This window comes from Pholcus phalangioides, unplaced genomic scaffold (genome assembly GCF_987345545.1).
Source record: "Pholcus phalangioides strain wild (caught in Gottingen) unplaced genomic scaffold, Ppha-v1.0 ptg000011l_1, whole genome shotgun sequence".
Taxonomy (NCBI): domain Eukaryota; kingdom Metazoa; phylum Arthropoda; class Arachnida; order Araneae; family Pholcidae; genus Pholcus; species Pholcus phalangioides.
The window spans coordinates 9,473,741-9,496,677 of record NW_028301604.1 but is presented as its reverse complement, the minus strand read 5'-3'; the positions used below and the strand labels follow the sequence as shown (position 1 = coordinate 9,496,677).

Here is a 22,937-nt window from a genome sequence, read left to right as displayed (position 1 = left end):
GTTCATGTGGTTTCTCTGTCTAAGAAATACGATACTGCATTAAACTACATGTACTTCAATAAAAAAAAATATAGGCTACTCAATCAAATATCTAGATTCTAGAAACAAAAAGCCACAATGAAATGTATGTTAGTTATTGCTCATTTTGTTTTTAATTCTAATATAAAAAATTAATTACAACTCTGTAAATCCTATTTTAATTCACATTTAGAATCAGTTTAATATAATGAGGCTTTTTGGATCACGTGATATTTCCCTTTCTCTTGAGGGACATACAAGGTAACCAATATAGAGACTTGCTGTGCGACTCATGAAAGAAACAAATCTAAATTAAAGAAACATAGAAATGAATCATTTTTTCTTTCTAATGGGAGCTAGACATTTTGAAATCTTTTTTTAACCTCAAGTTATTGATCTGCCTGTTTTTCCTTCAAATAATGCTTGATTAAAGCTGCGGAATTTCTTCAATGTAATTTATATGGGCTCATAATTAATTTCAAAACATCATAAAATATATGGATTGATGCAATTGGATAATATAAGACAATACGAAGACATTAATTCTCTTTTTCGCTCTTGAGAAGATATAAGTAAAAAATTGAAATCAATGTTATTGCATGAAGAGAGAACCTTTCTTTGAGATCATAGACAGGCGCGTTAGCTTACGGAGGCATCGCTTCCAAATAAGAATACTAATGGCCAGAAGAAACATAATATTGGTTGGTGATGAGACACTTTCATATTCGAATGTATGCTGTATGCACCATACATTCAAATTGAATTTATAAGTGTATTTCATCGATGTGTAGACGCCTGCGGACCAGAGGTTGAGCACCCCCTCCCCCATTCGTATGCTATTCCGATCATTATGGAGCGGAATAGAATACGAATACAGGACAGAAAAGTAAAATTTAGGCACAACTATGTACAGTACCACTTTTTGTTGTTTGTTTATAATAAATGGCTTATTAGTAATGGTATGGGGGGTGAAAGGGGGAATAAAAAAAGTTTGACTGAAGTGGGAGGGGGGCGGCAAAATTTGTATAGCCCACAGGCAGCAAAAACATAAATACGGCCCTAAATACACTGTGGTATGGTTCAGAAGATGGAGCCATCCACATCCTGCAGCAGGCAGCTTAGGCTAGGATATCAGCGGATCTCCAGCCAGACTTTTCTTGGAGCCCCTACATAGTAAATTTACAATGTGAAAAATAAAAAGAATGACAAGAACTGTCCCCCATGCTGGAGCCCTGTCAACCCCACCCATGTAGGGGCCATACAGAGGTGTCGTTGGGGGGGGGGACTAAAAGGTGGTGGTAATACAAGACTCAAGTGCGTCTGCAGGAGAGGGAGGGTGCATTACATTATTTTTCCAGAAATTATTGGGTGTAGGGCAAATGGTCTCAGCCCCAAGGTTCTGGTGCCTGTAGGGCCATGCACTGTATCACACCAAAAAAAACGATACCAAAAACTTCATCAACAACACAAATGGTGACCAGTGGTACCAAACACCCCATAGGCAGATTAAGGTTTGTTGAGTCCCCGGGCAGAGAAGAAAATATTGGGTCCATTAAATTTAACAAAAAGATAAAAAGTTGGGGTTTTGTGTGGCCTTTTAGAAGTCGTGGGCAAGGGCTTACTCCTGCCGTTAAATTCATCTTTGCAAATACCAATATTATTAAACGTCCTCGGAGCAACTAAAATACGTGATGAGTTGAAAAATTAATTAAAGAATATTTCGAGCAACATACCAAACAACGAGCAACATATAAAAAATATCATTGTAGCTGGGTTTCAAAATTGCCTCAAGAAATATCATTATAGAGGAGTTTATCATAGTGAAGGATATTGTTGTATTGATTAGAGTTTAACATTAGACTATAAGCGATTCCAACTAGATTTGAAAAAACATCCTTGTACAGGGATTTATAGTTATATCGAGTATCGTGACTTCACTACTAAGCCATACATGTACCTCGTTCATATTCCTCTGCGGAACCTCTAATGAATTGGTACATGTTGGAATGTGAGTATACATGTAGTGAAACCTGACATGAAGTTTGTTTCTGTGTAATGCTTGTTATGTGTAGTTCTGTCATCTACCGCCAATTTTTCTAACTATGAGTGAAGTGTAATGATTGAATAATTGTATCGTTGTAGGCCTGTTGCTCTCTGTGGCGAGACTTTTCAATGGGGAGATCGGCTCGCATTTGTGCCTCAAAGTTGGGAACAACAGGAAACCAACTTCAGCCAACCACTATTGCGGCTACAGTGGGGTTCGAACCCGGATCCTCGCGATGCGAGTCCATCACTATGACCACTCGACCACCACAGCGGCAGTGAGACTTCACTGTACAACATTTAAAAGAAATAAAAAAATAATGTTAAAAAGAGAAATGAAAAGTTAAAAAGGCTTGGGAGCTCCCAGGGAATTAATTTCCACTAAATTAACTTTCATTTAAATATCAGTGTTTCATCAGTCATTGCAGAAAAATAACATGAGGTGTGTGAAAAACACTGCCATGTTTACAAAAAAACTTTTGGCCCTGGGCAGCAATTTTGAGAGGGCTGCAAATTTTAGGAGGAACAAAAAACATCTTTCAAAGTCATTGACTTTTACACTGTGGAGGTGAAGCATAATTACATTTGTTTCAGCCCCCCCCCCCCACTTGACAGAAATGATCTACACGCTTAGTTATGGCCCTGTCTGTTGCACCCACAAAGTGCTGTGACAAACGGATTGGGAATCATAGCCCTATAAAAATACAATACAGTATACTGTACATTCTCATTATAATTTTACCTGCAAAGTATCTCGCAGCAATGGGCCCCCACATCATTGAACAGGGTTTCTGGATTGAGATGTTTTGCAGGTATCGGGCAGGATTTCCCAATGCCCCATCTGTTGTGAATTTATATGGTAAAAAACAGAAAATAAAATTCTTCCTGAGACTTCAGCCTAGTTCCCTGTGGGGTCTCGGGGGAGGGGGCATGTGGCTCACCCTCTGGGAATCATTGATATACAGTAAGACCTTGGTAAAACGTCGACCATTTTTAATGTCAACACACTGATAACAACAGTTTTTTCAAGTCCTAAGTTAACTGGCAAAAAGAGTTTACCCGTTATTAAATAACCCTGTTCATGAAGTTATATTTATTCAGGCCTCAGGTGTGATGTTATACCGCGGTCTGATGGGAAATAAAATGTTGTTGGATTGGGAAAGCTGTGGCACCTCACAGCAACAAGGGGGGAGGGGAGCACTCCCAGATCAGGAATAAAAAATTTTTTATAAGTATAAATTTCTAATTGTTTTTGCAAATATTGAATACATGGCCTCCTCACATCCTGGAGCAGGTCCCCTAGGCTGGAATCTTTTGCAGACCCGCAGACCAGACTTTCAATGGCCCCTTTATGATGAATTTAAAGCATAAAAAAAAAAAATACAAAAATGATGGGAATCATCCAGGGCTGTCAGCCTCCAGCTGTTGTGGGGAATTGATTTAACAAGGGAAGAATGAAAAATCAGCGTTTGCCGTTTTGAATTTTTTCTCCGTAGGAGGGCCTATTTTGTTGAAACTATGAAGTCTTTAGCCGTCAGTAAAGAGGCATTCCTCTATGTAGAAGAGAGCCCCCCACGCCACCTCTCTTTCTCTAAATTTTCGGTTGTGTGGATGCTTTCTTGCTTTGCCCCCAGGAAGGCAGTGGGTCCAGACACACATTTACATCTGTGCTACTCGCCAGTGGTCAAGCCATATAACTTCGAAGTGGGGTTACTGGTGAGAGATTGGGAATTTCTGGGCAATAGAAAACCACCTTCCATCATTAGAGAAATTATTTATGTCCAGCCGTAAAACCCCTAAAAAATCTCTATCAGTCCAATTATAAAGATGGGAGACATATTAACCTGTTCTCAAAAATGAACAAAGTAATTGACATGCATGGCAAATGTTTGTGACTAATCAGTGAAGTAACTGCTGTATACAGAAAATATTAAGTTTTGAATCGATCATCAAGGTGCACATGACAGATGATATAGTGTTTTCTTTGCACGAATGCAGTGAATTGCATTGCAAGTCTTCGTTGTGATTGTTTTCCAGTGTCGTATAGGTTCACAAATCTAAATTTTTTATACAAATTCAGAGAAAAGTTTTCTAATTTTAGAGTAAAAAAATTGCGTTCTCTGTATTGAAATTTATAAAGTTACACAATTTACATGAGCATCTATCGTGAATATGCTGCTACAAGTGTTTAACCCAAAATTTTACAATTTTCTGCTCTTCAGTTGACTTTTGTGGTGAGTTATAATGTAGAATTTCTTTTTGTATCACTAACTTCTTTCTAGCTAAGATTAAATACAAAATTCGAAATAAAATATATTTTACACTAAATTATATTAACAAAACATGCTAATTAATAAGTGCTATATCGACGAAAGTCAGCACAAATAAATTTAAATGTATGGCAAGATTTTCATTTCCCACTGTAAATGAAAACTTTGTAATTGAAAAACCATGTAAAATTATTCTATGAAATTGAATATTAAGACCTTTCAATTGCTTTGTGATCAATTATATTTTCCAATGAGGATGTTGCTGTAGTTGTATGTATCATCCAACTACAGAAACATCCAACTACAAAACTCATGAAATGCTTCATTTATACCAGTGTTCCTCAAAGTGGACAATATCGCCCCCTGGTGAGTTATGGAATTGTCCAGGGGGGGAGGGCAATAGAAGCTACAGTATAACATAGGATCTTATGGGTATGCTTGAGTTGGGGCAATAATAGAAGGGCGATGGAACAAAAAGTTTGGGAAACAGGTTTATACCAGTGTTTCCCAAAATGGGGAATATCACCCCCTGGGGGCGATGGAATGGTCCAGGGGGCAGTAAAAGCTATGGGTTTAGCATAAGAACCTATGGGTTGGCTGGAGCTGGGGCGATGAAAACAAAAAATTTGTGAAGAAGGGGGGCGATGAAGCAAAAAGTTTGGGTACTTTACGGGTATATATGCACCTATTTTGACTTCTGTGTGTTATTAATATACAGTCCCAAAAAGGGAAAAAGTTCTACTAGTCTGTTAAGACCGTAAGATAACGATGCATTCAATTCATAAATTGATATTAAAAGGGTTTTAAATTAATTAATCTCTTAAAAGACTTTAAATTAATTAGTTCATTTGTGTGTGTGAATGGTTTTAATTAATTAATCAATTAATTTACATGCAATTAAAACAGTAATTGGTTGTTTATCAAATATTTATTACCTTATGAACTAGTAAACTATTCTAGGCCAGGTTGTAGACTCATAGAAATTCTATTCACTTGGCCACGGTTTGGAAAAGGTTGAGAACGACTGTTTTAGAAAGATTTTTGGGCACTCAGGTTATGTAGACCTGCTCATCTCTCACCAATTTCTTGGGATGGAAGTCATGTCCCCCCAGGGTGGTGCTAACAGGGCTCCATCCCGGGGTGATAACAATTACTTGATGCGTGGCCCACTATTTAGAGGGCTAAGAAGGGTGGCGTGGTACAAATTCCATTATTGTGTTACTTTTTTTGCATCATAAATTTACTGAACCTGGGGAGGGAATTCTGATCTAGAAACGCACCAAAAATCCCTGCTTGTAGGTCGTCTAATGTTCTCAACTTTTACGCTAATTCAAAGTGATGATTGACCATATATCAGTGCTGTCTTAACACATGGACTCACTCTGGCATGGTCCAGGAGCCTCGAAAGAACAGAACAAAAATGAGAACTGTTTGATATTTTTGAAGTTTGCCAAGTAGGGCCTCAGAAAAGTCACTTGGCCTGGGGGCTCATGATTGATGCTCTTAAGATGGCCCTTCCACAGATATGGATAAAAAGTGGAACTAACAAGCAATGTGCCTAAACACACTAACCGCAAAGGTTTAAAACCAACTGTTTTTAATTAGGGGTCTTTGGAGGTCAGTGAGCTTTAGTGAGAAAACAACCAACTCATTTTTCTTATAATAAGTGCAGAGTGACCGCATTATTATGAGTACTTAACAGTTTTAAGCAAATGAACTATGGCATTATACTCTTTCCACTAGAAGGCTAGGCTGTCAAAAAAAAAAAGGAAAGCTTAATTCCTGATACAGTAGTATACAGAGCTGCAACTAGAGGGGAGCAGAGGGTCTGCTGCTGCGTGTGCCAAAGCAAGAGGAAGAGCAAATTTCACCTCTTTACATCTCATTCAACATCACAAGGAAGGCGCCAAAATGTGTGCTTGCCCTGTGCTCACCAAGTACCTATCTAGTTGCAGCCCTCGTAGTATAGGTCAGTGGTTCTTATAACCAGGGATGCGCCCCTGGATTTTTGCTGTGCAAGATGAAAAAAATGGCAACATGCTGATTCATTATTCAGAGAAATTGAAATGATTTGAAAAATTTAATTTCTAAATTGAAAAATACAAATCATACCTACATTTTGGCACCTCATTTTTTAGCTTTCACTTGCAGAAATGTGTTGTGTGAAATTTGAATGCTGGCACACCCATATATGCAATTTTCACATACTTTTGCTAAGTTTCTTTTTCTGTTTGCGATACTAAATCCATTTTTTTCTACCTTAATTGTATCAATGATGGTAATTTAGTGCAAGATTCTTTCATTGAAATGCAAGGCAGCTCACATATTAAAATGCACTTTCAAAATTCTGATTTAGAACAATTTTTGTGTGCTCATTTGGAACCATTTCCAGAACTAGGGAAGACCACTTCCAAACACTTCTGCCATTCGCTACCACACACCTCTGCAGAATGGGGTTTTTTGCATCACTTGCTGATGAAAGCAAAAACCATGAATCGCTGGAATGTAAGTGATAATATGTGTGGGTAGGTCCCCTCAAAGAAAAAAACCCAAATTTCAATATTATTATGAATAAACCATAATAAATTAGTCACCAAAAATTGACATGTAACTTATTTTATTTTCTTTGCATTGATAACTGTGGGCTTTTTTTTCCTTCAACAAATTTATTTTGCAATTATCTTTTAACTTTAGAATTTTTAAACTACTAATTAGTGAATGATTAATGTAATTAATTGAGAAACTTAATTTTTAACAAATAGTCACAACACATTATTCAAGGGGGTTGCAGGAAGGTAAATTGAACTGCACTGGGGGTGCGGAATGAAAAAAAGTTAAGAACCACTGTTTTAAACCTTTGGAAGACCAATATCAATTATGTCAGTTCCCCCAACGTGATTCGAGGCACAAAGAAAGTGTTAAAAAACGTCAAAACTTGCAGCCTGTCCATGACACACAGCCTACCCAATATTTTTTCTCAGAAATAGAAACCAATGATTTTGAAATAAAACCATTAAATTTTTGAAAAAAATTCTTTTAAAAAAGGGCTATGGCTGGAGAAGAGAAGAGATCATTTTCAAAATATTTCAGTAAAACGATTTTCGCATATATACAAAGTTTTTACCTGTTTTAGCATACAAACCTCATTTATACGATGCATCTTATAAATGAGAATTTGTTATATTGAGCCTGAGTCCCTGCCCAACAATTTGAATAACTTTACGCCTATGTGATTTGATATGATGCAAAACTCGTTATAGCACCAGAATTCTGCGAAATAAATATTGGCATAAAATTGGGGTTTGATTGTATTTCCAGCGCTGAGTGAGTTGGAAACATGCGATTTGAAAAGCAAAATATCAAGGCAATAGAGTAGTCACCCCTTCAGGTGGAATGACTTTGGTACACTTACTCTATTACTCTGTACCCAAGTCATCTGGCCTGGCTATGACTTTTCATTATTTTTCTCTATTATAATAAGGCGCAGGACAATTAAAGACCAGAAATGGTAAACACAGTAAGTGTCAAATCACAAATTTCAGGCAAATCACATTTCAAAAACAAGTTTCAGGCACCATAGACCAACATGTTAAGTGACATATACTAACACATTTTTCAACTACTTAAGAGTGAGTTGGATGCTCACATCGTTTCCCAGGTTGGCAAACTTGGTATTTACTACGTTTTAAAGCAAAAAAAAAATATTTTTTTCTTTTAGTACTTACTGTATTTACCATTTCCGGTTTTCAATTACTCTTGCATAAATAAATAACTAAAAACTTCTTCTCTCTAGTGGTGCAGCAATTAATAAAAAAATTTTATTCATCAGGGAGATAATACAAAAAAATTTCCAAAATTTTCACCTACGTCATTCCAGTTTACGCTAAACTTTTGTGCACAGACATGCTTTTTCTTCTTCTATGCTAGAAGAAAACCTGCCTAATAGCACTAGAATACTGGATCGGCCGGACTAGCACACGACTGGATAATCAAGACTTTACAGTGTAAGAAACATTACATTTCCATATTTCTACAACCAACTTACTTCCGTAATTTTGCTCCATGTGACTTTTTTCAGTTTTTTCCTGAATGAAGAATTTTCTTAGGAGGAAACGTTTTCAAATTCTCAGGAAGCACTACAAGCTGCAACAGAGACACTGGAGAATATTTAAAAAAATTATTACATTCTGGATTTATATCCTTGTATGAACCCTGAAAATTATATATTTTCAAGGGTAGCTACCTTGAACGAAACACATTATAAACTCATTCTTTTCTATTAAAAAAAAAACGTTTTAGAAACTCTGAACACAGTGATATAGCCAGGTATAGAAGCAATTGTTAAAAAGAAATATGTAAAAAAGTGAGAATGTAATAAAACTTTAATTTTACTAGTTTTATTTGTTTGTTACAGGATTTGTTTTCAGAGACAGGGCTGTCATATGCTTGGAATCAATTGGTAAGCAAAAGAGAAATCATCTTTATTGAGAGAGGTAATCAAAATTTTATAGTTTTCACATTAGCTATTCTATTTCTAGTAATATCCACTGGGAAACACTTTTTTTAAAATCTTTTAAAAACATAATTAGAGAGCTCGTTACGTTCATATTACTTTTTTTCCCCTTCATGGATCACACTAACAAAAATATCCAGACATCTGGACTCCTTGTGTGAAAACCAATTATACTCAAAAGTGACATAAAAACTTGACACATTAAAAAACAATGGAACCTAACCTAACAATGTCATTTCAGCTAGCCCCCTGTTGAAAAAGATGTGTTTTTGCTAAGCTGACAGAAAAAGTCACAATATACAGTGTTATATTTATTTGTTAGTCTTTTTTCCAGCAAATAATAGAATATTAAGCAACCTTTTTCTTGCAAATACTATGAATCCTAGAAGTCGTCTTCACAAGCTGTGATGATGCTTAATGACAATTTCAAATACAAATACAACAGGCAAAATGCCCAACGAGATGGCTGAGAAAAAGATGCCCATAACAAATATGGATGCCATATAATTCAAAAATACAGCAACCCAATTAAAAACAAAATTCCTCCACTTACCTGCTGTCTTTTACTGAACTTGCGAATGTATCATAGACTGGTAATCTACTACAGTCAACCCTCTGTTTATAAATAACAAAAGTTATTCAGTTTACAAACATGTGAAATGGTCTAAATCTGTAAAGAAGCAAATTTCAAGAGTCACGATGGGCATTTTTAAATTTAAAAAAAAAAAAAATTCGACAGAAGAATTAGATAAAGAATTGGATTTTATCAGAGTGATGTTCTTTCCCCCAAATACGACTCTTATCCAACCTATGCATCAGCAGGTCATTTCGAGCTTTATGAAGCTCAGAACCAAAGAACTCTGGTTAAATTTAATAATATGTAGCATAGAACTAACAATCAGTTACTTGTGGAAACATGTTATCATCCCATATCACATAGTTCGTATTTACAAAGCTTGGCGGCAAGTTATTCATAATACTATAGATTTACATACCTGCCAACTATTATGATTTTATTGTATTTAGTATGATTTTAGCAAGTTAATATGATTGTATGCTTTTGCTTCAAAAATTATGATTTTTTACAGAATCTCTAATATCGATATTTTCCTGCCTATATCACAAACTGGTCGGCGTTAGAAATCAATGATGGTCTGTTGGTTAACATTACTCTGCAGAACCAGTAACTAAAAATTCCAACATTCCCCACAATGAGAAAGAGTGGAACACCACTGGGAGTTTCTGCGGCTGTTTTACTGGTGCAGCTTATGCACCGAAACAATGTCTCAAGCCGCCTCTGTATTAGACATACTAACTGAGAGATGCCCCAATCCTTTAACATCCATTTGATGGATCAATATTTTCCGAAATTTGCATACCATCCTAACATTTATGGTTTCATGAATTATATAACGTTTTATTTTTTTAATTCGGGCCAAATTTTCTGAATGAACTTGTGCTGAAAATTGAGTCCATAATTCATGCATTTTTGATAGATTTACAATAATAAACCATTATTTCTCTATATTTGAGTATCGTCAAAATTTTACCATGTCGGAAATATAAAATTACTTTTTATTGTTGAGTTAATTGGGCAGAAGTTTTCAGGTTTTTCAGCTAAAAGTAATGCACTTGATTCCAGTGCGATATTCTATTATATGAAGTTCTATTGAAATGTTAAATTTTCAGTTATGAATATTAGATGATTTTCAACACTTAGCATCCATCTAATGAATTTTTGTTTTTATATGTTTTCACAAGATCAGGGGACTGTGTGTCCCAGTGAGTGAAATCATATTTCATTTTTGATAAAACAGTAGCACAAAAATGTCAAAAGATAAATACAAGCAAACAAATTTTTTACTGATATGTTGTCTTTCTGAGAATAGTTGTTTTTTTTCAAGAGTAAGCCATATAATCTTTTCTCATGCAGCAATTACTTTTTCTGATTATAATTATATAACTTCCTAATAAATTTTTAGTATGGGGGGTACCCTCTCCTAATCAATTTTTAGTATGGGGGGGTACCCTCCCCACCATTACCTTTTCCCCTGTACATTGGAAAACGGGACGCATTACACTTTTTTATGGATAGAGTAGGGTTTTTCTTCTGAGGTTGGCCGGTCTGGATTTAGCTTGGAGGATGTTGTGGTCAGACTGTGTTGCAGCAGAGATTTTGACAGTTTTCACACTGGGATTATAGATGATGTTAATGAATTAGCCATGGCATTACTTAAATTTCATCTCTTTCATATTGGGTTTTTTTTTTACAATGTTAGTTTAATGATTACCGTTGGTTTAATGTTATGCACAGGATCCCAGGAATGGATCAGTTCATTTTACTTTGATTACTAATCATTATTCAGGGAAATTATTTCAGTTTGCAAAAAATTTGGTTTACGAACAAACTTCAGGAATGAATTAAGTTCATGAACCAAGGGTTGACTGTATATTGCTTGGCAAAAATATATTCTATTAGATAGATATAAAAAGGGTGGTAATATAAAAAGATGAAATAATTGTCATTCATCCCTCTTATGAACGACTAATAGCATTTACAACACTTTCATGAATTGTATGCTTCCAACACAAGGACCAAAATCAACATTAGGCAATAGAGAAGGCTCTTCATTATTTTTCATACCAAGAAATAAAATCAGAAGTAAACAAAATGGTCACAAATAAAGCTTGACTGAAAATGTTTTTCTGGAATTATATAGAGAAACAGTGTGTAGTCACAGAGATACAATATACAGTTGATGCTTGTTTTTACAAACCCATATGGACATGAAAAAAGTTTGTATTATCAAAGTAATCAAAAGTTTGTATATGGGAAAGATGTTCTAAGGAACAGTTTATTATTTGGGACCAGAAGATTAGTTTGTAAAATTGAGCATTAATTGTAGTAGCCTTGTAGGCTCATACGGTTGACTATACTAAATTTATTTACAAGAAGGGAATAAAAATTTACATCATTGGGGAAAATCTTGCCTACAAAACCACACACTCTGCATGGATGACACAACTACTACTTCGTTCACACACACAAACTACTCTCGAATACTACTTGCCACAAGAGCAAATCTCGGGTGTGCAACCTAAATTAACAGAGACAGTCGGTCTTGACAGTCATAGACTCCCCCTCTGGTTTCATGAAACCGTCTCAGTATGAAACCAGGAACAATTTGGTGCATAATACATTACATAAACAACAATCAAATATCTGATGAACATACAGGGTGATTATAAAAAAACTATATGGGCCGACATATGGGCCCCTAACTATCATACCATTCACAGAAACTGAATGAAATTTTGGCATAAGGTATTTTGATGTATGCACTCAAGAATGATATGGAAAACAACAGTGTCACTCTAACAGTTACGGTTACAGTGAGAAAATTTCGAAAATATCAAATGGCAACACCAAGTTTTTTGTATTGGAATGTGATCTCCATTGTGAAAAACCCTAAATAACGTTCCAACGGCAACTGTAGCATGAAAAACACCGGCAGTAGATAGGCTAAAAGTGAAGACAACCAATAAGGACAGAGAAGCAGCATAAAATAAAGCATTTTATTGTGTTTCACAAATTTTCCACATGACTTTGTGGAGGACTAATCAGGCTGGGATCTCAGCCGAAGAAACGGTGTGACGAATGAAACAAACATTAATGCTCTGGTGCACGGCAAAGTCCTTTTTACTTTTTCCTTGCCTAGCTCTGGGGATGTTCGTGCTACAGGTGCCATTCCAACGCTATTTAGTGTTTTTCAGTATGGAGATCGCATTCCAATATAAAAAACTTGGTGTTGCCATTTGATATTTTCGAAATTTTCTCACTGTAACCGTAACTGTTAGAGTGACACTGTTGTTTTCCATATCATTCTTGAGCGCATACCTCAAAATACCTTATGCCAAAATTTCATTCAGTTTCTGTGAATGGTATGATAGTTAGGGGCCCATATGTCGGGATAGTTTTTTTATAATCACCCCGTATTTCAATAATAGTAGGGAATAAAATGAAAGGGAAAAAAAATGCACACATACTCAAAATAAACATTCACTCTTCACGAGAAAGATGACTTTCTCGTCTCGGGGGGGGGGGGGGGCTGATTAATTGATGACTTTTTCAGAGAACAGCCTCTCCAACGCATAGGCATCGTCTTTGTTTCTGCAATGTTGTTGCAAGGCCGCAGTGTTGACATATGATAAACTCCAAGTGATACTTGAGGTTGGAATGGCTTGGCCACCTCGTATGTACATGAGGATCTCTGGGACATCTCAGACTGTTGGAGCCTTGGCGATGAGTGTGTACAGTTTTCACCATTTTCTTTTATCTTGTAGAATTCTACGTGCTTCTGGAAGATATATTCGTCCTCAAAGGTCATCTCACAGTACTGGAGGCAAATTGGGTGCCACGACTCTGATGATGACATTGGCGTTTGCTCTGCAGATGCCTCATTCATGTTTCCTGTTTGTCATGACATGCTTTACCATCTGCAATTTCTGACCGAATGTGGACTGGCAGATTCTGCAAGCGGCGTAGGCAGCCTGCGAGCGACTGGCGGACATGACCTCGCTGCTGCTTGAAGTTGGTGACTTTGTGGATATGGAATGACTCCTTGAGTGTTGCTCGTCAATGTGCCTGTGAAACAGACTCTTCTGGGTGAAAATGACATGACAGATGTGACATCTAAATGAGTTTCTGGTGTCGAATAGAGGATTCGCTCTGACCCTTTGTTTTTGCCCACTGACTGGTGCCGAGTGTTTAAGCATGTGGCTCACTAGATGCTGCTTATCTGAGACCCATCTTGTTGCAGATGTTGCATTCGAAGAACACTTTCCCATCCTATTCCACTCGAAGGACTCCTGGTTGACCGTGTTCCTGGATTTCTTGGCAAAGTACCCGGTCTGGGTTTTTGAGACTTTCTTCAATCTGTGCATCTTTATGTAGTCAACAAAAGTGACCATCGTTGGCAAGAGGGTGTGACACTTGTCATGCTCAAAGTTCTGGGAAAACTCTTTCAATGACCACTTGCCACTTTTTTTATTTGCTTGAAACATCACCACGTCTCTCTTCACCCATCATTGTGCTCTGGTTGAAGATGTTCATCAGTGAGCTGCACATGATCCCTTCAGATTTCCTGTCCTTCGTGAGATTCGGCACAAATGTGTTATGGAGTAAGTCCATGTTCAACTGAGGTTAAGGGCTACGACTGCTTTACCGCACACCAACTCTAGTCATATATCGCCATATGGCAATTTCCAACTAGTGGAGTTGGGTGGGAAATGAAGGCACCATCTATCGGTGGTCGCCCCAGGCAAATCGCCTAGGGCTGGACTGTTCTTTCACGTCGTCTTTTTGAGGTATATCTGCCCTTTCCCTGATGGCCTTTTGGCATCCCCTTATTCTCTGGCTTCGAATGTTCGTGAGTCTTACTGAGACAGACTTGCGACCCTTCTTGATTTTTGCTGGAGACACAGTGGTTGGTGAACTATTACCAATATTCATACTTGAACGAATAGAGTAGGCTCTCCCCCGGTTTAAAGACATACTGATGTTCGCTCAGCAGGGCACTAAGTTGGCGCTTATTGTAACATCCCTTAATGGGGTTACGTTCCCCCAATTTTGCGACATTTAAGTTATCACAACCGGGATAAAAAATAATGAACATCACAAGCAAACACAGCTATAGTCGAGAATTAGAATTTCAGCAATTTAAATTTAATTCAGAAAGAATGTTTAAGTATTTGATTCAGAATATTTTACAAATTTTGACAAAAGTTTATATCACCAAGTCGTCTGTATATATTTCCATTCACTGAGACAAGGTTCCCAGTGACCTGGAAAGTCAGGGAATTGGAAAACGGTCAGGGAAAGTCAGGGAAAATGTTAAATATTTTACTTTTTTCCATGGAAGATTATTTTTCAGATCCTCAGAGGGAGGAAAAAAATCCTTATCAGCATTTTCCTCCAGATCCCCTACTGAGAGAAATGTGTTATCAGTTGAAGGGTGGGATTTTACATACTGGAAAACAATGTTGGCCAAGGAACAATCTGCCCTCTGAGTAAATAGATGATGGGATCTGTCTAAAGAGGAGAGACTCTCCTTTCCATTGTTGAAAACAAAGCCAAATACCAGCTCTAACTTCTTTTCTATCTCTTCTGAAAAAACATTTTATATTCTTGCTTTTCTTTTCCTGCCTGTGGGTAGAGAACCTTTAACCTTTTTATGTTGAAGAATGATTTCAATTCAATTATCTCTGTGTGAGATTTCCAAGGAAACTGGTATTGTGTGCAAGATCATATACACAATTTGATTTGGTGGCAAAATATTAACATTCTGTCTGTAATGTGCTTTTCAATGGTATATTATCACAAAATGTTATACATTCGGCCCTCCCCTGAGAAGATAAATTTTTTTTTCTTTTTAAATTTATTTCATACTTGAAATCTTTGACTTACAAGAAGAAAACTTCAAATTAAGGAAAAATATTAACAATAAAATGGTATTCAAGATTTTGGGGCATGCTGAAACTTTGACTTAAACAGATACAAAACTCATAGGAATTCAACTTATTACAAATTGACTGCAACTGCTTGCTAAGTTTCATAGTGATTCAACCGCAGGTTCTTGGTATGTTTCTTTTTTATTAGGAGTATGTACAATTATGTAAATTGAAACTTGGAAAAAAAAGAAAAATATGAAAATAGAGGTTAAAAAATAGCTCATATAATAGTAAGAATGTTTCTTACCCCCACAGAAAATGCATTGAAGTGCTATGATTGTTCATTATGCAGTAAGAAAGATGATTTTTGTCCTTCAGCCTGCACTTGTGACTCAAAAGGGAAAGATGAGAAAGATATATTCTCTATAAAAACATCAAAAGTTCTCATTGATTCATGGGCATGGTCTCCGAATATTGGTCAGTATTTTGATACTTTATAATTATTCTGAAATCTTGAATTTGAAGTGCTATCAGATAAATACAGTAGACTCTCTATAACTCGACACCCCAAAAGTATCGACAAACATGTCGACTTAAATGAATGTCGAGTAAGTTTAAACCCTGCCAACTCGAAACCCCACAAAACTCTAAATTTTTGTCTGGTCATTTTTGTATATGTAATTATATGCATTCTAACAATTGTATTAAATAAAATGCTAATTCTCATTAATTTTAATTCGGGGTTGTTTCAAAATAGAATCAAAACATATAAAAAAATTTACCTCATGAAAAATAATCAAGTACATTTGCTTGTTTTTCTTTCCGAAGAGAAAATAAAATTTTTTTTATACATTATTCAGTTTATACCGCAATTGTTCGGCTTTTTCCTGACTGCGTAGGAAGTTATGTATCACATCTAGAGTTTTTAGTGCATCATGGAGAGATGGTGCAGATACTTCTTCATCTAAACACTTTCTGTGTGATTCTATTCCTTCGAAGCACTTGCTTTGGGTTATTGATTCTAGAATATTGTTGTCTGCTAAAATCCTGAAGTTACAAGATCAGAGTCAATACTCACAAATTCATCATCGATACAATCACCCATAGTGTTATTTATGCTTTCTCCACACTTAATCTGGGAGGAATGTTTGGAGAAATAATCGTTTTCCAAAGACTCACAACAAAAACCAACATGACGGAAGCAGTTCTGAATCGTGGCATTCGTGCCTGAGTTCCATGCAGAATCAATCATTTCACCTGCATCTAAAATATAAATTTTTGCATCCCTTCTAACATCCATAAATTCACAAATTTTTTGTCTGTAATTTTCTGTAAAAAGTTTTCATACTTAGGATAATTCCTAATTTCCTTGATTGAGACTTTTTGCAAAATATTTTGCTTTCTCTCGAATTATTGATCCTGATAATGGGATTGAGTGAGATTGAGGGATTTGAACCACAACAGAGTTTGTTCCTCTACATCGCTGAATTCTGATTTCTTATGCGTTTTCTGCTTGTTTTATAAGATTCAAATGCTGAAAAAAAATTTCCCTCATTTTTAGCAAATGTTGAAATGGGTTCCGTGCAACTTCATATTCTGCGGCGAGTACACTCTGAGTTTTTCCCGATTTTAGTTTTTTGAAAATTTAAACTTTGATTTTAAAGTATGAAGTTTGCGTAGAGCCATTGCATTCACGGCCATCGATACTCACAATGATAACCGAATGACATATTCATAGTCTAACCAGGATTTAGCTCTTTTTCTTTTATTCCTTTTCCAAGAAATCATAAAACCAACAGAGTTCCGCCAAAAACATTCTCCGCAACAGACAATATCAAAACTCACAATAGATAAGATTTTTATCCCTATTTGATGTTGAAATTGTCAACATCCAATAGGGATCACACTACACTTTAGGGATCATCCATACTTCTTTTGGTCATGAAAAGAATGAAAGACCTGTCCTGGAAACGCCACTAAAATAATAGGCTGGCCAAGAGGCTTCAAACATTCATTCTTCACATGCATGGCCCCCCCCCCCCCCACCCATAGCGCAAAAAAGGGACTCATCATATAGAACAAAGAAACAAAGGATTATTGAAGTACCCATGGACAACATCAAAAAAATTCTTAGAATGGTAACACACGAGAAATTGTAAAAACCAGTCGTAGTAAAGGGACAAAAATCGTAGTCGACTTAAGTGGAGTTAAGCCAAACATGTGTTGAGTTAGAGAGTTCCCCTTCATTGAAATTAATATTGGGCCAACCAAGGAAATAATAGATGTCGAGTTATCCACGTGTCAAGTTACCGAGAGTCTACTGTATTATATGCAAGTAAGTTAATCAAATATGTCAAGTATGAATACAGTGAAACCTCTCTAATATGGCCACATGGAAAACCAATGAAAATTTATTAAATTTAAAAAACAGTTTCGTACCACTATTCATTAGAGTTTAAACATATTTCAAAATGTAAATGATGCAGGTCAGAGCTATCTGTGTACACATTTTACGAAAGCAAATCCAATCATACCCCATTAATTTGAATACAGCTTTGAAGGCCCCTTTACACGGACGCTTTTGCGCACACGATAGCTGTAAACAACTTTAGAACCGCCTGCAAGAGTGTACGCGTAAAGGCGAAAAAAGTGTGCAGTTAGGAGTGCGCGCAGGAACTGGTCATTCCAGTGTTCAATCGTGAACTCGAAATCATACGTCTAAGCGCAAACCCACCCTACGGGCAAAAACAGGGCGAATCCCTCGTCTTCCTTCATTATCGTTCTAAAAAAAGAGATGTATACAATGTAAATAATTTTTTTCAGCTATAACATTTATTGAAATTTTTTTTCTAGAGTCTATTTGACGATTTTTCTTCCTTTTTCCACCGAATTGTTTTTTTAGAGAAATGATAAATTAGTTTTTCAAATGCCGTAATTACATTTATTATGTTATTGCAATAATTTTCGAACTTTGATTTGGTTCCTTTATCTACAAACATTATTATATCAGATTTATAGATATGTTAAATTACTATTATTATTTTGATAACTTCACAAGCTTTCATTTACCCTCAGGGTGTCGGAAAAATTTAAAATACACTGCTGGCAACCGTAAATGCAACACCCTGAAGGAAGCATGCAAATAATGTGAAATTTACAACATGCATTAGCGGAGGTGAGATATGCAAATGATTAGAATTTCAGCGCAGACGCACATCACGCGCGCCTGTGGCGCCACTTCAAAGCGCTATTTAAGGCTTGGAGATTTCGACGATTTGAAATACGGCAATTGTGTTTTTCTTGTGGTTTTTTCAAAAAAATGATCAATTATGCCTCGTAGAAAACAGCGATCATCTTGTGATCAAGTATCTGAGTTCGACAGAGGAGGGATAGTGGCCTACCGAGATTGTGGATTATCTTTCAGGGAAATCGGTAGTCGGTGCTTTGATCTATTTCGTTAATATAGATGGCAGCATCTAATAGACCTTATTCTGTGCTTTGTTTATAATGTCCAAGTGATTTAAGATTGCTGTCTGTCCTGCTTCTGTGTCTCACGCTCTCTCGAGCATTCGCAATCATGTAGCTAACGCGTTAACATCTATTTCTATTCGTGCTTCATCCTTTATCATGTGTATGTGTATTAAATGCAATAAGTCAAAGAGTTCACTTCGTCTTCTATCGTCTTCCACTCGGACGAATGTTTCCGCGAAAATGAAACATAATAGTCGTGTTGGACGAAACCAAACAACTGTAATGCGGATATGTGATCGTTGGATGCAGGAGGGTACGACGGACCGACGTGTTTGATCGCATCCACCTCAGTGCACCACTTCACGTGATGACAGGCGTATTGTGCGTATGGCAGTGACGGATCGCTCAGCCACATCACGAACCATAGCACAGCACATTCAGTCTGTACCGCATCATCCAGTGTCTGCGCGTACCATTCGACGCCGTTTACAGCAGAGTGGTCTGTCTGCAAGACGTCCATTGCTTCGTCTACCCTTGACGCAGAACCACAGACGTCTCCGCCGCCAATGGTGCGATGAAAGAAGGATGTGGACGGCACAATGGAATGAAATTGTCTTTACTGACGAGTCACGCTTCTATCTGCAACACCACGATGGTCGGATTCGAGTCTGGAGACACCGTGGAGAGAGGATGCTGAACAGCTGCGTTATGCACCGCCACACTGGTCCTGCACCGGGTATTATGGTATGGGGCGGTATTGGATATCACTCTCGCACTCCTCTAGTACGCATTGCCGGTACTTTAAAAAGCCAGCGCTACATCTCCGAGGTGTTGGAGCCAGTTGTCCTTCCTTACCTTCAGGGCTTGCCCACAGCCATATTTCAACAGGATAATGCGCAACCACACGTGGCACGCATTGTCCAAAGGTTCTTCGTCAATCGCCAGATTGAATTGCTTCTCTGGCCAGCTCGCTCTCCGGATCTTTCGCCGATAGAAAACATGTGGTCCGTGGTTGCTCAACGATTGACCCAGATTACATCCCCAGCTGCCACACCAGATCAACTTTGGCAACGCGTGGAAGCTGCTTGGTCTGCTGTACCCCAAGAACACATCCAAAGTCTCTTTGAATCAATGCCGAGGCGTGTGGCAGCGGTGATCTCCAACAATGGCGGCTACTCTGGCTACTGATTTTGGCAGGAACCACACTTCACAGAAGTCTATAAATTTAATCATTTGATGCTTGGTCAACATGTTATCTACAAAATAAATATTGTTGCGATATCTCTTGTCTTTCTTGGTGTTGCAATTTGGGTGGCCAGCAGTGTAGTTTAACTAGGGGCTCTTAACCCATAAGTTCAATTTTTCCTTTTTAAAGAAAATAATTGATTTTTTTTAATAGAAAATAAATATTTTAAGAAAGATCAGTTTCAAAATTTGAAATTAACGATAGAAGTATGTACATAAATCAAAATAATGCGAGATTACATTAATGCTGTACATTAATGCAAAATAATGTGAGAATTGATGAAAGAAATTATCCCAAAATTAATAAAAATCCAGATGTGAAAAAAGAAATAATTTCAGAATAGATGAATGCCTTTCAATAATTTGGGGCCCCTTTTTGATTTGGCACTCGTTCCATTTCCATTCACTCACCTGTTAAGACACCTACCACGGCTACAGAAATTTTGAAAAAAAAAAACCATTTTATTATTTAGAAATTTATTCAATAAGCATATTTTTAAAATTGGAAATAGATCTGCAGAACACATAGTTGATGTTTTTAAGTAGCTGCTAAAAAGGTTAAGAACATCTGATTTAAATTTGACTTCAACACATTAGAAAAAACTTTAAAAGGGATTTAGGGTTGTGGAAAAAAACTTCCATTATCTGAATGTCTGAAGGTTAACAATGATACTGTTTAAAAAGGAGCACCCTATTCACTAGATCCAGCTAACTCTGCATTCATAGTAGGTGTTCAGTGGACAATGTGCTGTATTTTTTCATGATAAGATCACAAAAGATGTCCAAGGTCAAGTGATGTTCAAAATACCGAGTAAAAGGGATGTTTCATGTTATAAGATTATCGACGATTTCATTTAAAACGAAGAACCATTAAATATCATGAATAATATCCAACTAAAAAAACGTATTGCTATTCACACTTTTAATTTTTTTGCTGTCCTAGCATGACACACAACGGAATGTTTTACACACTTAAGTATACGTGTATTTAGAGTTTTAAAAATTTGAAAAAAAATTATACTTAAATTTATTTGTTATTTTTTGTATTGTTATTATGCTCGACAACATTCAGCTGAAATGATTTTTTGAGGATATGAATACAACCGAGAGAAATTTATCAAGAATTTCTATAAAATATCTGAAAAAAAGCCTTACAAAATAACACCATAATTTCAAAAAAGTGCAGTGAAACCTTGATATAACGATACTTAGCGGACCAAGAAAAAAATATTGTTGTAGAGGGATTATGGTTATATCGGGAAGCAGCAGTTTAACATTAGAATATAGACATTTCCAAAATAGATTTGAAGATATATCGTTGTAGAAGGATTTATCATTATATCGAGAATCGTTGTAGGAGGATTTATCGTTATATCGAGAATCGTTGTAGGAGGATTTATCGTTATATCGAGAATCATTGTAGGAGGATTTATCGTTATATCGAGAATCATTGCAGGAGGATTTATCGTTATATCGAGAATCGTTGTAGGAGGATTTATCGTTATATCAAGAATCGTTGTAGCAAGGTTTCAATGTAATAATTTTGTAATGCTTTTTATCTATTTTTCTGGCTGGTAGTATTAAAAAAAACATTAGCTGCACACGGAGTCAATAATTGTGTGTGGGAGATGGAAGAAAAAAAATCTGATTTTTTCTTGTTTCGGTAAAATTATAATATTAAGTATATAAACAATTAAATTCAGAAAATGTAGTTAAGAGCTAATTACAGTAATTAAAGTCAAACGACAAATGAAAGTCAAATCGAATAAAAATTGGAAATTAACGATCATAGAAATTTTATTTCTGAATTTCTTATCAATTGCATAAAAAATTACCATACATTTGTAACAGTAATTTCAAAAAATAATTATTGAAATTATTTTTGAAAAACAAATAATCCACGTAGTAATAATAAGCTTTTGAAATCTATATTTTTTCCGCGCAAACGTCAGCCGATTTCGATCTGCCAACAGGGAAAAAAACTTTGTCAGGATCGTGGAGTTTTGTGCTTCCCCAAAAGTCCACACGGCATGCAAAAGCATATGAATTTCGCTACGTGGTTCCCTTTACACACACAATTCTGAACGGGGCCTTCTTTCGTGCAGGAGAGAGAGCGCGCAAGAACGAGTCTCTTTTTAACAACACGCTCTTGAACACAGCATTCCTAACCGCCCTCTAGTCCTTGGTGCAAGAACATCCCGCTCTGGGCGTGTGGGGAAGATTGTGCGTGTAAAGGGGCCTTTAGTTTGCATACAAGGTTGGCCATTTTGTACAGTAACAAGGTGAATTCATGTCTACACTTTATTACAAATTGTTATTTCTGGCTTTGTTTTCTTTACCTGTGCCATGTTTGTAGCATGCTCAGAAGGCCTTGACTGTGATGTTGTACACTAGAATGGCTTTGATTATATGAAATGCAAAACTGTTGCCATCAGATAAATCTTGGTCATTCTGAGTGTTGGAAAATACAAATTAGATAGGTAGCATTATGATCACAGTTAATATAAAGCTACGTATTGCCAAGAATTTCTCTCTCTTTTGAAGAAACCCGTTACCAGCAAGGAATGCATGGTTCTCTTATTTTTTCGTCCATGAGAAATGGGTGCTGTAAGACAGCCAAAATGACCTAGGTTGGGGGGTCGACCAACTAAGTCATCCTCTTGTTGAAAGAACCGTTTGGAAAACAATGACTTGAAGGTCAGCATAATGTTTTTTATCTTACTGACCGAGCTTTAATTTGTTAAGAGTTTTTAGTTTTACTTATTTGTTGTTGATTTAATGATTCCTGCCCTAGAATGATCAAGAAAAATCCTGGGTAAAATGTGTAAATGTGTTTCTTAAAAAATGGTGCATTTTATAACCATGTTGAGAACATAACCAACTTTTTTTTTCTGTTCCTGTGATCCCAGCAAGCAAAAAAAAAAAAT

At 36.5% G+C, this 22,937-nt stretch overlaps 1 protein-coding gene across 1 annotated transcript in view; it reads left to right on the top strand.

Annotated features, from left to right (window-relative positions):
* The window catches only part of HERC2 (E3 ubiquitin-protein ligase HERC2), a 645,607-nt gene that overhangs the window by 10,510 nt on the left and 612,160 nt on the right, over nt 1-22,937 (top strand). Inside the window, exons 4-5 of the mRNA XM_089238586.1 lie at nt 8,746-8,824; nt 15,610-15,771. Coding sequence (XP_089094712.1) covers nt 8,746-8,824; nt 15,610-15,771 — 241 coding nt within the window. The remainder of the gene's footprint in view (nt 1-8,745; nt 8,825-15,609; nt 15,772-22,937) is intronic.